This window comes from Melospiza georgiana, chromosome 1, assembly GCF_028018845.1.
Source record: "Melospiza georgiana isolate bMelGeo1 chromosome 1, bMelGeo1.pri, whole genome shotgun sequence".
NCBI lineage: Eukaryota > Metazoa > Chordata > Aves > Passeriformes > Passerellidae > Melospiza > Melospiza georgiana.
In genome coordinates, this window is record NC_080430.1 from 95034913 (window position 1) to 95048933 (window position 14021).

The window sequence follows — 14021 nt, forward strand, 5'->3', positions numbered from 1 at the left end:
TACTTCCTAGTCTGAAAGAAGATTCTGAATTAAAAATTGCCAGTTTGTTGTGGTATGCAAGCAAGCAAGGAAAATAAAACAAAGCTTCTCTTGAAGGAATGAAAAAGGATGGAAGTCTGTTCTCCTGAGGTTTAAATAAATCTAAACTAAAGGCAACAGTATATCTCCTTCCCATAAGGAGGTTTAGAGGCACAGACTTTCAAGCACTTTTGGCACATGAGAAAGATGCTGTTTCATGACTGAAGCAAAACCTTTTCTCTTCCCTTCAAAAATTATAAGCAAAAAAAAGAAGCAGCACAGCCATCACAGGAAATGAAGCAATCCCAAATGCCATACCCCATCTCTTCCATGGCTCAAGACCAACCATGCTCCTCCCGAATTTAGGGTTAGAAAAAACAATTATTAGAAGTGTGCTTCTGTTTTCAAGTTGAATGGGAAACTGCTGCTATTACAACACTGCAGATGTTAGCAGAATGTGGCAGGAGTAGTCATGGTCTGGATTAAGCATCTTGTCAACAAAGTGCTGCATGTTCTCGCACCCAGCTCCTCTCCTTTATTTTCCTGCTGTCCTCAGGGTCAGTTGTTTGTTTTGGTGGGGTTTTGCCTCTGGGTTTTGGTTTGGTTTTGTTTTTTTGTTTTTTTGGTTTTTTTTTGTCTTTATTTTCTTTTACCTTCAGAAACTTTGGTTTTATGTAAGAGTTCTCAGCTAGTAGTGATTCAGGCAAACCACCTCATTACTCTCCATGCACACACATACTCTGACTCAATTTCTCTGTCAGAATCTAAGTTCTGTCTTCTCTTGCCCATCTTCTACACTACCAATCACTACAGCTGCTCTGAGATTGCTGGAGAGACTGCAGAATCCATTGACAAACATCTCAAATACTGAAACAATCTTAACAAAAGGCACTCCGGCACACTTCAAAAAAATAAACCTGGAACACTGATTCTCTTTCAGACAGCATTTGTGGCAGTAGTCCAGCATTTTCTGTGTATTTAATGCACAGACAGGAAAGTTATTTGTATTATATATGCAGCTGGAAATGTGACTAGGACCAAAGTGCAAAGTAACATACACAAATGGAAGCAGTCCCACGATTTGAGGGAGTTTACAGTCTATGGTCCTGATCCAACAAGGGCTTATGGAAACTCCAACCTTCCACACTTCAGTGATCTCCTGACTACTGAGGCACTTAAAAGGTGCCAAACACCTTGTGGGTGGGGAGTCAGGAGGGAGAAAGAGGCGCACAGCAGGCAACAGGTTAGAGGAGGAAGCACCGTTAAGCAAAGCAAAGACCAAGGGACTTGCCTGAAGCCACCAAGGAATCTGGGGGCTCTTCAGGGAACCTAATGCCAGTGTCCAGACCCCTGAAGCGCTAGAGACCATGAGGCCTCTCAACCTTCCCCCCTTTGTTTGCTCTCAGCAAAATTCCAATATGAAGTGCTCTGCCTCGCAGTGTACAGGGACCATCCCCAAAGATGAAATATCAACCCACAACCAAAAATCCCAAGAAAATTAAGCCCAAACAAAATCAGAAACTGCATTCTAAAAATGTGCCAATGAGGTTTGAGATGTCATAAAAATATTTCAAAGGAATTTCACAGAATATATTTATCCAACGCTATACCATTTCAGCTGTATGCATTTTGTGGGGTATGCCTTTTTAAGAAAGAGGTATAAGAAAACAAGGCATTTTATCACAAGTCCCGTTGTTTACTTTTGCTGTAAGGAATTCTGACCTGTAAAGCTGCCATGACACCAGTTCAGCTAATCAACATTTGCCACGCTTCCTTTAGTCTCCTAACTACCTCTGATAGTGTCACACATCTGTTGTCTCATTAAAAAAAATAAAAAAAAAAAAAAGACAAAAATTTCTTAACAAAGCAGAGCAGCAAATTCACCAGTTTTGCACATGACATCTTTGGACATGCAGGTATCTCACCATCTGCATAGAAAACCTTAGGAACTAGGAAGTTGCTATTGCTTACTTCAACTACAAAAGATTTTGTGATGAGATTTCCAGAGTGAAACCCCCCATGTGGCTTCTGGAAACCAGTGATGCACTTCTCATTTGCAGTGACAATAACCTGAGCCACTGTCCTTAGAATCTGCCCCTTGAGTGCCATTGTCCTTGGAAAGTTAAATGCAATGCTAAAGTCTGTGACACCCAATGGACTATTTTTCAGTAGACAGAAGAGCAAAGCCCCTCACAGTCCTGAATGTAGGGGCCATGATCTTTCGTATCAGCACGTTAGTCCTTACCTTCATATTTCAGAATTCTGTACTCTACATGGAAATTTGATAGACAGATAGACAAATAGAGTAAATAGTGTCAATAAACATGGCATACAAATAATCTATATGTGAGTTTCAGGAGTATGTTTACTTGTCTTCCCTCCCTGAAGAGCTGAATTTCAAGAGGAGCTATGGGTTCAGTATTAATTCAATTAGTCTCATATAAACCACCCTGACCTTTAGAATTACTTTGTACAGAAATATTTTCTGAAAGAAAAGGAGTAGCACTGCAGTAAGATAAGCTCAGTAGATTTGCCCTTGAGCTTGTTATATTTTACTAGCCAAGAAACCTTTGCTTTTCTGCTTGCTGAAATGTGGCACATATATACTGATATTTCATCAAGCATTTCAGTATTTTCTTTTAATTAATAATTCTGCACTTGCATCTTTTGAGTAATGTAAAATTCCTGCTAATAAACATTCCTGCATAAAAAACCCCAAAGCTTTCACTATGAAGGGGGAAAAATCAGACACACAAATTAAACTGAGTGGTTCCTAAAATTACTAAACCAAATTTTTAATTCCATGTTCTGAATTAGTATCCTGCAAGGAATTCGTGCCTGCAATTACCACCTGCGAAAGAAAAAGCAATTCTCCATAGCATCAGTTTTGCTCTCTACTTGTTCATAAAGAGGTTAACATCTTCTACAGTACCTGGGCTTCAAGATGAGCCAAGAGGATAGCTCCAACTACATTACTTTTGCTTTTATAGTTATTTTAGTTAACAACTAAGTGCAGGGCAGAGAATAAAAAGCTCTTAAACTTGGCAAACATGCAGGGGTGGACAGCTATTCAAGATAGCCTTAGGCAGTCCTTTAACAGCTACCATATGTATCAGGTGCCCTGGGCAAGAACACCATTAAAGCAGCTCAGAGGCAATGCACTCCTGAATGGGCGTTCAAGCCAGGAAAAACAGGGCTTAGGGCAACTTCACCTAGCAAAGGGTGCTCCTGCCCACGGCAGGAACTTGGATCTAGTGAATCTTTAAAGGTCTCTTCCAACAGAAGCCATTTGATGATTTTATGAAAAGAACTGCTGTACCTGTCCGCCCTAGAGCTTGCAGCGCTGAGAACCAGCACAACTTCTGAATCTCTCCTTCCATCCAACAACCTGAAGTGAACAGCTACCAAAAGGATTAGCAGTCATCCAGACAAAAAACTACCAGTCATCTTTCCACTGTTGCCAGGCCCTGTGTGGGCAGATGATGCATTGCTTGTGGTGGCATTTGACAGGGGAAATGCCCCAGAGGGGCAAGTGGACATGCTCAGAATTATGATAGGAAGTTTTACTCTTGAAAACCCAGGCACACTTGAGCTGTAGTTATTTTCTCACAGAAAATACTGCTCCAGACATCTCTCCAGCATGCACTATAAATCTTTGTACTCCTCAGACATTTCAAAATATACTTTATGAACTAAAACATTAAAAAAACCTCTCAACTTTCTGAATTTTAAGTCTTTATCAAGTTATCTTCCTTTCCTATTGAAAACAGGAAATATCTTGACAGGCAACTAGCAAATATTCTAAGAGCCTGCATGAGAAACTGAAATACCTGAATAGAATATTTGACTTTCTTCTATAAAACAAACTGATAGAAAATGTCAATCATTATTTAACCAAGAGAGGATGGCAAAACTCAAAAGCTGACCTATGCAGTGATGACACTAAAGTATGATCTAATTTAAATAATGCTGCTTGGTCAGACAGTCATGGGGCAGCACACGAGCCTAGGAGGGACAGAAGCATAATGAAAGGACTGGAAGATGCCTACCCTGCAAAGCAGGGCTGCTCACCACAAGCATGGAATGAAATGCTGATTGTATAGACACAAACTTCCCAGGAGTATCTAAATACCATGGTATTGGAAATGACTCATAGATCAACTGTAGCAGATAAAATGAGGTTCTGATCAGCTTTGAGTGAAACCAACCTGACTTTTCTATCACTTTGTTCTTCTCTCATTTTTTTCTTTTCATTTTCTTTAATATCTGCATGCTTGAACATTCTTTCACCTGTTTAAGTGCTTTTGGTTTCAAATTAGTATTCCAGTCCTGCCACTACTGACCTCAAAAATTCACACTAACTTGATCTAACATGAGATACAATCTCACTGCCAAGATAGATGCACCACTTTGTAATGAGGCTTTAGCTGACCTGAATAACATCCAAAGAAAGTATATTTTCCTCTAAGTTCTCCTCTAGTCTAACAAAAGATGTTTTGAGAGGAAGCCTGATAGATTTATGAATAAGGCTGTGTGATGCAGCTGTCAATGACAGCAGTGATGAGACTTGATGACTTGGAGGCTGTCTTCTGACCTTCTGGCAGTATGCATGCTTGATTTTATTAATTTATTTATTTTGAAGTTCCTATTCTAGTAACCCAGCTCATCCTAACCTACTTTTCCTTGACAAAATATAGCAAAGCCTAACACTACTCTGTAACTGCCTACCCTGACACAGACTTTATCTCCTCTCTTCCTGTGAGGAACTTTCTTTAACCCTGCAATATGAAGTATCAGTGTTGCAGAGCAAAATGTGGCAAGCCTCATGTTCTTCTGGGTGAAGCAAGAAGCGTGAAGCACTCTTAGTGAGACAGACTCATGCTTGTGCTATTTTCAGTAAGCTCTCCAGATTTCAAAGTAAACAAGATTTCCCCAGACAACACAGATTAAGTACCTCATGCCAACTTGTTCATCTGAGATGCTGGAAGAATCAAAAAAGCAGCAGAAAGGACCACACAGCCTATACAGAAAACTCCTCAGCCATTTGAGAAGGTCAGCTTGCCAGATGCTAATCGAATTGTGATACATCATGGCTGCAGAGAAATGTATGCTACAGAAATAGCATTATCACAGGTTATTCTCATGCTGCTTGCTGTAGTGCCTCTGCCAAAGGCTCCAGAGGAGAGATTTTGGCAAGAAGTACTCCAAAGGAGCTCCTGCTGATCTTCCAGAGAAATAACAAGAAGATTCTTATGAGCAGAGGCTGTGGGATGAGGATTCTGTATCTGTTTGTGCTGAGCATCAACTGACTCCATGGTTCTGCTGGCAAAAGGGATCACATGAGTGCTCCCTGACCCAACCTGTGCAAAGTGCTTTGCCCTCATAACCTGTTAACTCTACCTGAAGCAGGTGGGTGAGTTCTGGGGTGATTCAGCTGCTGGCTGAATGAGCAAGCAAATGCAGGCAGGCACAGTCACCTCTGGACAAAGTAGTGGCTGAGTGTCCATCAGCAGGCTGTGACAGCCTATGACAGCCAGCTGGTGCCTGCTGAGATGCCTGTGCTGGCAGCCTGGGCATTCAAATTCTTGCCTTCAGAGTGGCAAATGGTTGCATTGAACAGCCAGGAGTGGCACTACCCACAGGCTGCACAGCTGCACACTCAAGACCTTCCTGTCCACCACAGACAAACTTCTTAGTAGTAGAAGAACTTAAAATCCCTGCAGAGAAGTTCAGCTCTCAAGACCAGTGTTTCAGTGAGTGGTTTGTTACTGAACTCTCCTCTCCATGTGGCTTTTTCATGACACATGAAGTAAACCAATGGACACTCAGCATCAGTATGACAATTACTGCCACAAAGGATGTAAATGCTGGGAACAAGTTAATTTTCTTCCTAGCATCTAGTACAGTGCTGTGTTTTGGGATTTAGCATAGAACAGTGTTGATAAAACGATGGTGCTTGTAAATGTTGCTGAGCAGTGCTTACACTAAATCGAGGACTTTTCAGCTCCTCATGCAGCCCTGCCAGCAAGGAGAGTGGGGGTGCACAAGAAGTTGTGAGGGGGCAAAGGCAGGAGAGCTGACCCCAGCTAACCAAAGGGACATTCCAGACCATGTGGCATCATGCTCAGCTTATAAAGCTGGGGGAATTGGACAGGGGGTGGTGGCTGCTCCTCAGGGTCTGGCTGGGCATCAGTCAGCAGGTGCTGAACAACTGCATCATGTGTCACTTGTTTTGTGGATTTTTTCGTCATTATTACTATACCCCCTTCCTTTTCTGCTCCACTTGTTTTTCTTCTCAAACCATGAGTTTTTTACTTTTTTTCTGATTCTCTCAGGCATCCCACTGCGGGGGAGGTGAGCATGATGTTCAGCTGCCTGCCAGATGAAATCACAACAACCACACGCCCTCCTCTCCACCCCCAGCACAAATCTGGGTCTGCTAAAGCACCAGAAAACAAGTGCCTGGTACAGGTGTCACCACCCAAACAGAATACCCAGCAGCTGCATTGAACAGCTCCTCCTATAACCTAGGCAGAAAGCAATCTCCAAATTTATACTACTTTTTTTCTTAAACATGAATGCAGTGCTGTTAAGCAGTTCGCCACATTTTTCATTTACTTCATATTGTGCCAGTAATAAACCCTAGATTATGAGAAACAGCTTTGAACTCTAAGAAATCTCAGCTGGTTTAAGAAAGAAAACCTACCTATAAATTATCCATTGCCTCCTTCCATTTAGAGATCCAAGAAAAGACATTGAAAGCAAGTTTTTTTTTGGAGTGTTTCAGCTGGGAACATAAGCCTGTACTCTGTAGTCTATGCATGTATCAAGTACTGAATAAACATGGGTAAGGGCAGTGAGGATGTTGCGAAATTATATACAGAGGAAATCAGGAAAAGACAGGTAATAAATATTCACTATTAAAATTAATGTATTCATAATTCTAATGAGGATAACACATAAATTGGAAATAAACAAGACATTCTGCAAGGTGATCCCACTGATTCCCTTTGTATGGCACTTTCTCAGCCACAGTACTGCATGTGTAGGGAAAGGCTTAAGGAAGGAGGACTCTGGCACTGTGCTTTGCTCCTCCTGGTGACATTTCCATAAACTGTCCTAGTTCGGGGTGAGTCAGAAATATGACTGGACTCCCACTGCACTAGATTTGCTCACATGCCTGTGAGCCTTTTCAGAAGCCAAGAACACTCTCACATACCATAATGCCAGCTTCTAGCTTCCCACAGAGTGCTGTGTGTACTGCACATCAAAGGCCCATTTCTGCTAATGCATACAAGAGAGAAACTCAAGTGTCACAATCAATTTAATCCAGCATTCATCCAGGCTGCTGCCTTTGCCCTCATCCCTGTCTGCTTGTTTCTGCCACTCAGGATTTGTTTTGTGGGCTCAACCAGGGGACTAGTTGGTCTGTAAACTAACCTGGGAAAGAAATCCTCTGTGAAAAGCTGAACTGTCAGTTGAATCAATTCCCAGACCCAGTTTGTTGTGAGGTTGTGGGCAGGAAAGTGCCAACTGTGTACGGGGGAAAGTGGAAATGCTCATTTCAGCAAAAAGAAGACTTTTGCTGGATTAAGTCAGTCACAGAACTGGGGTTTTATTTATAGCACAGGAGAATATAGAGTCCAACAGGAAACTGGGTTTATTTGCAGGAGGTGTTCAGTCTTTCATCCAAAAAGCTGAGTCTATGCTTGAGACAATTCTGTTGCAGGTAAATAGAGAGCAGTAGGAATCAGATGTGGTAGTAAGTCAGGGCATACCAGAGAATCTGTGCTTTGGTTTTCCTTCTTACAGCATCAGTGCACATGTTCCTGAGTGTGCACCATGATCCCCTCCTTCTGCCAGTGAAAGCAACTGAAGAGGTTTCTGTTGCTTTAATTCAAATTTGCGTTGATGGGAAGAGGGGCAGGGGTTGGGGGTGGGCCAGGGGAGAAAAGCTTACAGGTGGTGCTTTATGAGTTTGGCGTGGTCTTTTTGTCATGTTTGTTTGTTTTCAATAATTTTATTCTTGGTGAGTGCCATTTTTTCCTTTTCTCTGAAAACACTGAGGTCCATACACACCTTGTCATTCACACAAGGTCATAAATTTTCATGTGAATACAGGACTCATCTGCTAATCTTTGACAATGGCTAGCCAGGAAAAACATACACCACCAATCTACAGTGTTCTGCTATTTCTGCAAATTTTCTTCTCTACTCAACAGGTTAAATCTATTGTTCAATAAAGAACTTTAATATATTGCTAATGAGATTTTTTTTTAAACTTTCCTTCATTGAAATCACAGAACAATTTCTGTGGTTAAAATTAGAAATAGATGAAAAATGGCTAGTACTCAATATTCATCACAGGCAGTCCTGTCCCATTAGCCACTAGCATTTTTTCAAACACAATTTACCATCCAAGTGTTTCAATCTTACACTGAAATGCTTTAAAGAAGAGTTACAGGCAAACTTCTGTACTGCAACCTACAATTGCTTTACATGTTTCAAACAACTTCCAACTATACCTCTTCATAAAATAAATAACCTCTACTTTGCTCTAAAAACAATACTTATCCTGGCTGTATGCTCATTACTACCTATAGTAATAAAGTTATATTGCTGAAAGAGATATTTTAAAAAGATGAGATATTTTAAAAGATGGGATTGTTAGTAAAAGAAAAGCTGTTTCTCTCAAAACATCTTTAAATAGTGTCTCAACTCTATTGAGCTCTATTTAGTACTTTAGAAGCCAAAATAATATTAAAATAAAAAAAGACTTAAGAAAATAACTGTTAAACACAATCTGATAAAGATGCTCCACTATCTTTTGGTGGGGAATGAGCATTATTTAGTTCTTCTCACTTGTGCAAAGTACTAATGCACATGACAACTAGAAGCATTATGCAAATCAAAATCAGATAGTACCTACCTACATGATCACACATACCAGGACACATAATATTCAGTCTCAGTGAAAAAAAGGTGCATTATTTAAAGGTAGTTTTAAAATGCATGCATGAGTTGAATTTGTGTCACACGCATCATATACACACAAACCATACTATTTCATGAACTTAATTCATGATTGAGTCTAAGCTCTGAAAAGCAGGCCATGGGTTTTCCTTTCATCTGAGAAAAGCAAGTCATTTTCTGCATAAAGATTTTTCTTTCCATCTTAGTTGCAAACAACTTTTATCTAATGACTCATTACCATCAGTGCAGCTCTAATCAAATGTAGACAACTAAGACAGCTGTAGATTAGGGAAGCATCAATTTACTGTAGTGCAGCCCAGGGAGATCAGAATCTCTTGGATGTGTAATGTTCCAGCAATCTCATCCTACGCTGGACCACTCAACTGCTCCCAGTGTTACTCACAACTCATTTAACAGACTGGCAAATACTGGCATGACTGACAAGTCTTTCATATTATGGGCTCTCAGGCCGCTGTTAAAGGCTGGATAAGAAATTTACCCTAAACTGAAGCTAATAAATGTTAATGCAGAGTTTGGTATTTAGGAAATCCTAATTCCCACAACAGAAAATACTAGCAATAACATCTAAGAGCCTATTTTTCAATGATGCATTTTGTGAGCCCATTTGTGATATTTCATTCTGTCTTGTCTGTGTTGTTTATACATATCTAAATTTCTTCTCTGTCAGGGAAATCCTCCCAGCCACATCCACTCTGCTTGAGAATAGGTGGGCAGGCTCTGAAATAGTGCCTGTTTGTTCCCTCTATCACCAGCAATGGAGGTTTCAGATCCCTTTGCTGCCACTCAAAGTGTTTCAAACTTTTCTGTATTCGGCTTTTAATCCACACATTTAAAAAATAGCTCATAAACATTTTATTACCAATACATGCACCTCACTCCCAGTCATTCATATAGCTTCAGTGATATACAATCTACCTACAACCATAGTCAAATGTGAATCCAGACCCAGTTTTCCCCCACATTGTTGAAATCCAGCTTCAAGGAAAGCTGGTAAATAACAACATGAGGCTGTATGGTTTACCCCAGACAAAATACTGATCATAAATAGCCTCGCTGAAGAAAACAAGAACAAAGAATTGATGAAGATAATGGGGGTTTGCAAAACAAGTTCTGTTTTGCAAATGGGAAACAGCTTCCCCCAAAAGGTGATCCAAGCTCAGTGCCTCACCTTCATGACCAAAATCTCTTCCCAAAACATCTTGACAGCCAGTTGGAGCAAGGCTGGGCTTAGAAGAGGCGAGTTTTCTCTGGCATCCCAGCAACATAATCAGCCTTATCTTACTTTCCAAATACTTTTGGCTATAGGAGATTAGGCTCCCAAACAAGCACAATACCAAGCTGCAATTCAAGGTTTCAGGCTTGAGCTTTGCCTAACACACTAATGCCAGGTGCATTTAATCAAAAGGCTATGATCTGCTTAAGGATTTCCAATGACCAAGCAAGGCAGAGTCCTGGACTAATGCCACTTTGGAAGTAATTAATAAATATCTATTTTGCATTTAAGATTCAAAATATTCAAAATAAATTAGGTTCCAAATTATAGTTCATAAAACCACATGCTTCTCTTTCTAGCAAAATCTCTCAGCAACGTATCTGTGTCCTGCACTGATCAGCTCATAAAGCATTCTTTGATGCCCCTTTCAGAGGGTTCCTTGTTTCCACACAAATACCTGTGTGACACTTAAAAGCTGCCACAAATAAGGTTATGTTTATCAAGAGAATATCTGAACTCTGTAGGATTTTCCCATGGCTAAAACGAATCACTTGGAAAGTGCTCTCTTTGAAGTTACTAACTCCACACAGAAGATGCATTCTTAGAGTGCTTTTAGTTGCAAGAAACTCAGTGCAAACACTAGCTCAGTAAAAATCCCTGTATTGCTCGGCCTTGTGGAGCTGTGTCATTGTGTCAATGTTAAAGCTCAACAAAGCCAAGTGCTAAGTCCTGCACGTGGGTTGGGGCAATCCTAAGCACAAACACAGGCTGGGCAGAGACTGGATTGAGAGCAGTCCTGAGGAGAAGGACCTGTGGGTGTTCATGAATGCGAAGCTCAACAAGATCTGACAATGTGCAGTCACATCCCAGAAAGCCAACTGTATCCTGGGCTGTACCAAAAGCAGAGTGGACAGCAGAGTGAGGGAGGGGATTCAGCCCCTCTACTCTTATCCTGTGAGAATCCACCAGGAGGGCTGTGTTCCAGCTCTGAGGCCCCCAATTTAAGGACATGGACCTGCTGGAATGAGTCCAGATGAGGCCATGAGGATGATCAGAGGGCTGGAGCACCTCTCCTATGAAGACAGGCTGAATGAGCTGGGGTTGTTCAGCCTGGTGAAGTGAGGGCTCCAAGGAGACCTTACAACAGTACTTAAAGGAGACCCACAAAAAGGCAGGACTTTCTACAAGGGCATGTAGTGATAGAAAAAAGGATAAATGTCTTCAACTGAAAGAGGGTGGATTTTGATAAGAATATTAGGAAGAAAATCTTCACTGTGTGAGTGATGAGGCACTGGAACAGGTTGCCCAGAGAAGTTGTGGATGCCCTGTCCCTGAAAGTGTCCAAGGCCAAACTGGATTATGCTCTGAGCAACCAGGTCTAATAGAAGATGTCCCTGCCCACAGAACATGATCTTTCATCTCCCTTCTGACTCAAACTATTCTATTAATTCATCTATTTATCTGTGTATTTTTACAGCAGCAAGCAACCATCATTTGCAGTCAGGATGCAAAAAGCAGCTCCCAAATATGGATTACAGTTTTTAATAAATGGATTCCTTAGCACTGACTAAGATTACTGTCTCATGTTTATTTGATGCTTCATTCTCTTCAGAAATTAGATACTGATGAGAATCTGGGTCACAAAGGTATTTGAATCTCTGTGCAAGATGAGGGTGAATGAAGAGAATGAAGACATATAAACACCTCTGAAGATAAGTACAGTTAGCATCTAATGCATTTTTTAGAGAGTGTAAGCAGCATCACATTTCCATTATTTTAATATGGCCAAAGTGAAGGATAACAGTGGAGTGATATGATGCTGTCATATAACCATGGTGATATGAGATAAAGACAGGAGCTATTTTTTACATTTCCAGTTTAACTATCCGAACAGGCTACAAGAATAAATTTAAAGGCAGAGTGTGGGGTGTCAAAACAAGCCTTTAGTTTAGTTTTCTATATATGAAGCCAGCATGCAAAAACTAACTTACAGGTACAGTGTTTAGATGCCACATATTTTACTGGGATCTCTCTCCCATAGGATCTAGGGCTCAAAATGATTACTGAATGTTCGCCACAGAAAGCCTCTGGAACGTGATAGTACCAGTGATGAATGAGATGATGTAATCAACACCACAAACCTCACAGGGATTTGTGATGCTCAGACAAATATTGCCTCAAACCAGCTCTCAGTGAAACAGGATCTTTGGAAGGGAGATAACCTATTTTAAGCTGGTATTTGCAATGAAGGTGTGCTTTTGCTTTACAGATAAATGAGACCAACAGATAGCTGCTGGAGACAGCAGCAGCCCTGCTGCTCCTTCTCCTGTGCTGTCTGACTGCAGTACAATTATTCAGGGAGATGAATCAACAAACCTTCTACAAAAAGCTGCAATCAGTTTTTCTGCCATCTTAGCTTCTGGTGAAAGCACATGGCCAAGGAATCAGGTAGGAAGGTAGAGAAGAAAGCTCATCCCTTGCAGGAGTGACCACCTATTAGACTGACTAATTTGTAATAGAGAAGCACGTCCTAAAGTTCCTGTCCACAGTAAAGCTGGGTGGAGGGGAATTTGAGATTGAGAACAGTTATATTTGCAATCATGTGGATTCACATCTTGTAAGGATGATGATATGGCACAGAGCCATCTTTATTATAAGTCACACATAAATCAACTTCTGTTCATGGTCAGTAACATAACTTTCAGGCAGAAATATTTTTTGCCATAGGTGAAAGAAACCTAATTTTAAGAAAGACAAAGGCAGAAAGCAACATGTTGTCAAAGGATAGCATGGCCCAATTAATTACCTCAGCTGAAGGTCTGTGAGACTGTGCCCCATGAAAGAAGTGTTTACTGCACTAGCAGTGTATGCAAGGGAAAGGCCCCTGAACAGGCACGAGGAAAGAAGTGAAGAAAAGGGAAAAGCTTTTCTTCTGCTGAACAACAAGGTGCAGTTCAGGAAAAATCTTCCATGCTAACATTTACTTCTTTTAGAAGCTAATTCCTAACTTCAGTTTCCTGATACCACAAATTTGCTAAATTATATTCTGAAAAGCATCTTCCCTCGTTACCTGTGTGGTTAACCACACAAGATGTGGAATGTGTCTTACCATACAAGTGTCCAGATCCTCCAAACGTTCTATCTCTGTCAACTCCTCCACCGTGATCATGGAGCGTTTAGTGGGCTTTTCTTCAGCTAACTCAATCTCCAGTGATTCCTGCTGTGGAAGTGGCTTGCCACGTCTGGTCAAATGGTCAGCCTGGAGACAAAGACAGGAACACACCAGTCAAACTTAAAAAAAACCAAAGAGAACCCAACCAGAAAGTTTACAGAATTTCAGTGATCAGAAATCCTGGAAGACCAAGCACAAAAGGAAAGCTCAGTTATGTTGGTGAGTCCTCACACTGGGTTTGTCATATAAAGGAAATAGAAGTGTGGAGAGGAAGCTTTTTCTTGAATCCTTTTTAAATTAACAAAGACATGTACAATATCAGCCAATATAATTTTCATAATTATTCAGTGACCAAAAATGTTATAATCTGCTATTCACAAAAAGCCCACAGTTTTAAATACCTCTGTTCTGTTTCACTGAAGAAATAGATAGGGAAAAGCTGTAACAACAGTAAAGTCTGTTTTTAGACCTGCACAGCAAAAACTGCCACTAGGACCACAGAGAATGTTACAGAAACCACCCTGGGTTTTATTTGGGATGGAGTGGGCTCATGATGTCACGAAAATAATGAAGTATTTTCTAGTTCTTTTGATAACTGAAGAGAATATTAAACAAACATCTGCT

General features: G+C 40.7%; 1 protein-coding gene across 6 annotated transcripts in view; it reads right to left on the minus strand.

Moving 5' to 3' along the window:
- The window catches only part of CARMIL1 (capping protein regulator and myosin 1 linker 1), a 188959-nt gene that overhangs the window by 27865 nt on the left and 147073 nt on the right, over positions 1-14021 (minus strand). For all 6 annotated transcript variants that reach the window (XM_058022148.1, XM_058022131.1, XM_058022110.1 and 3 more), the window contains one exon: positions 13335-13484. In XM_058022148.1, the coding sequence (XP_057878131.1) occupies positions 13335-13484 (150 nt within the window). The remainder of the gene's footprint in view (positions 1-13334; positions 13485-14021) is intronic.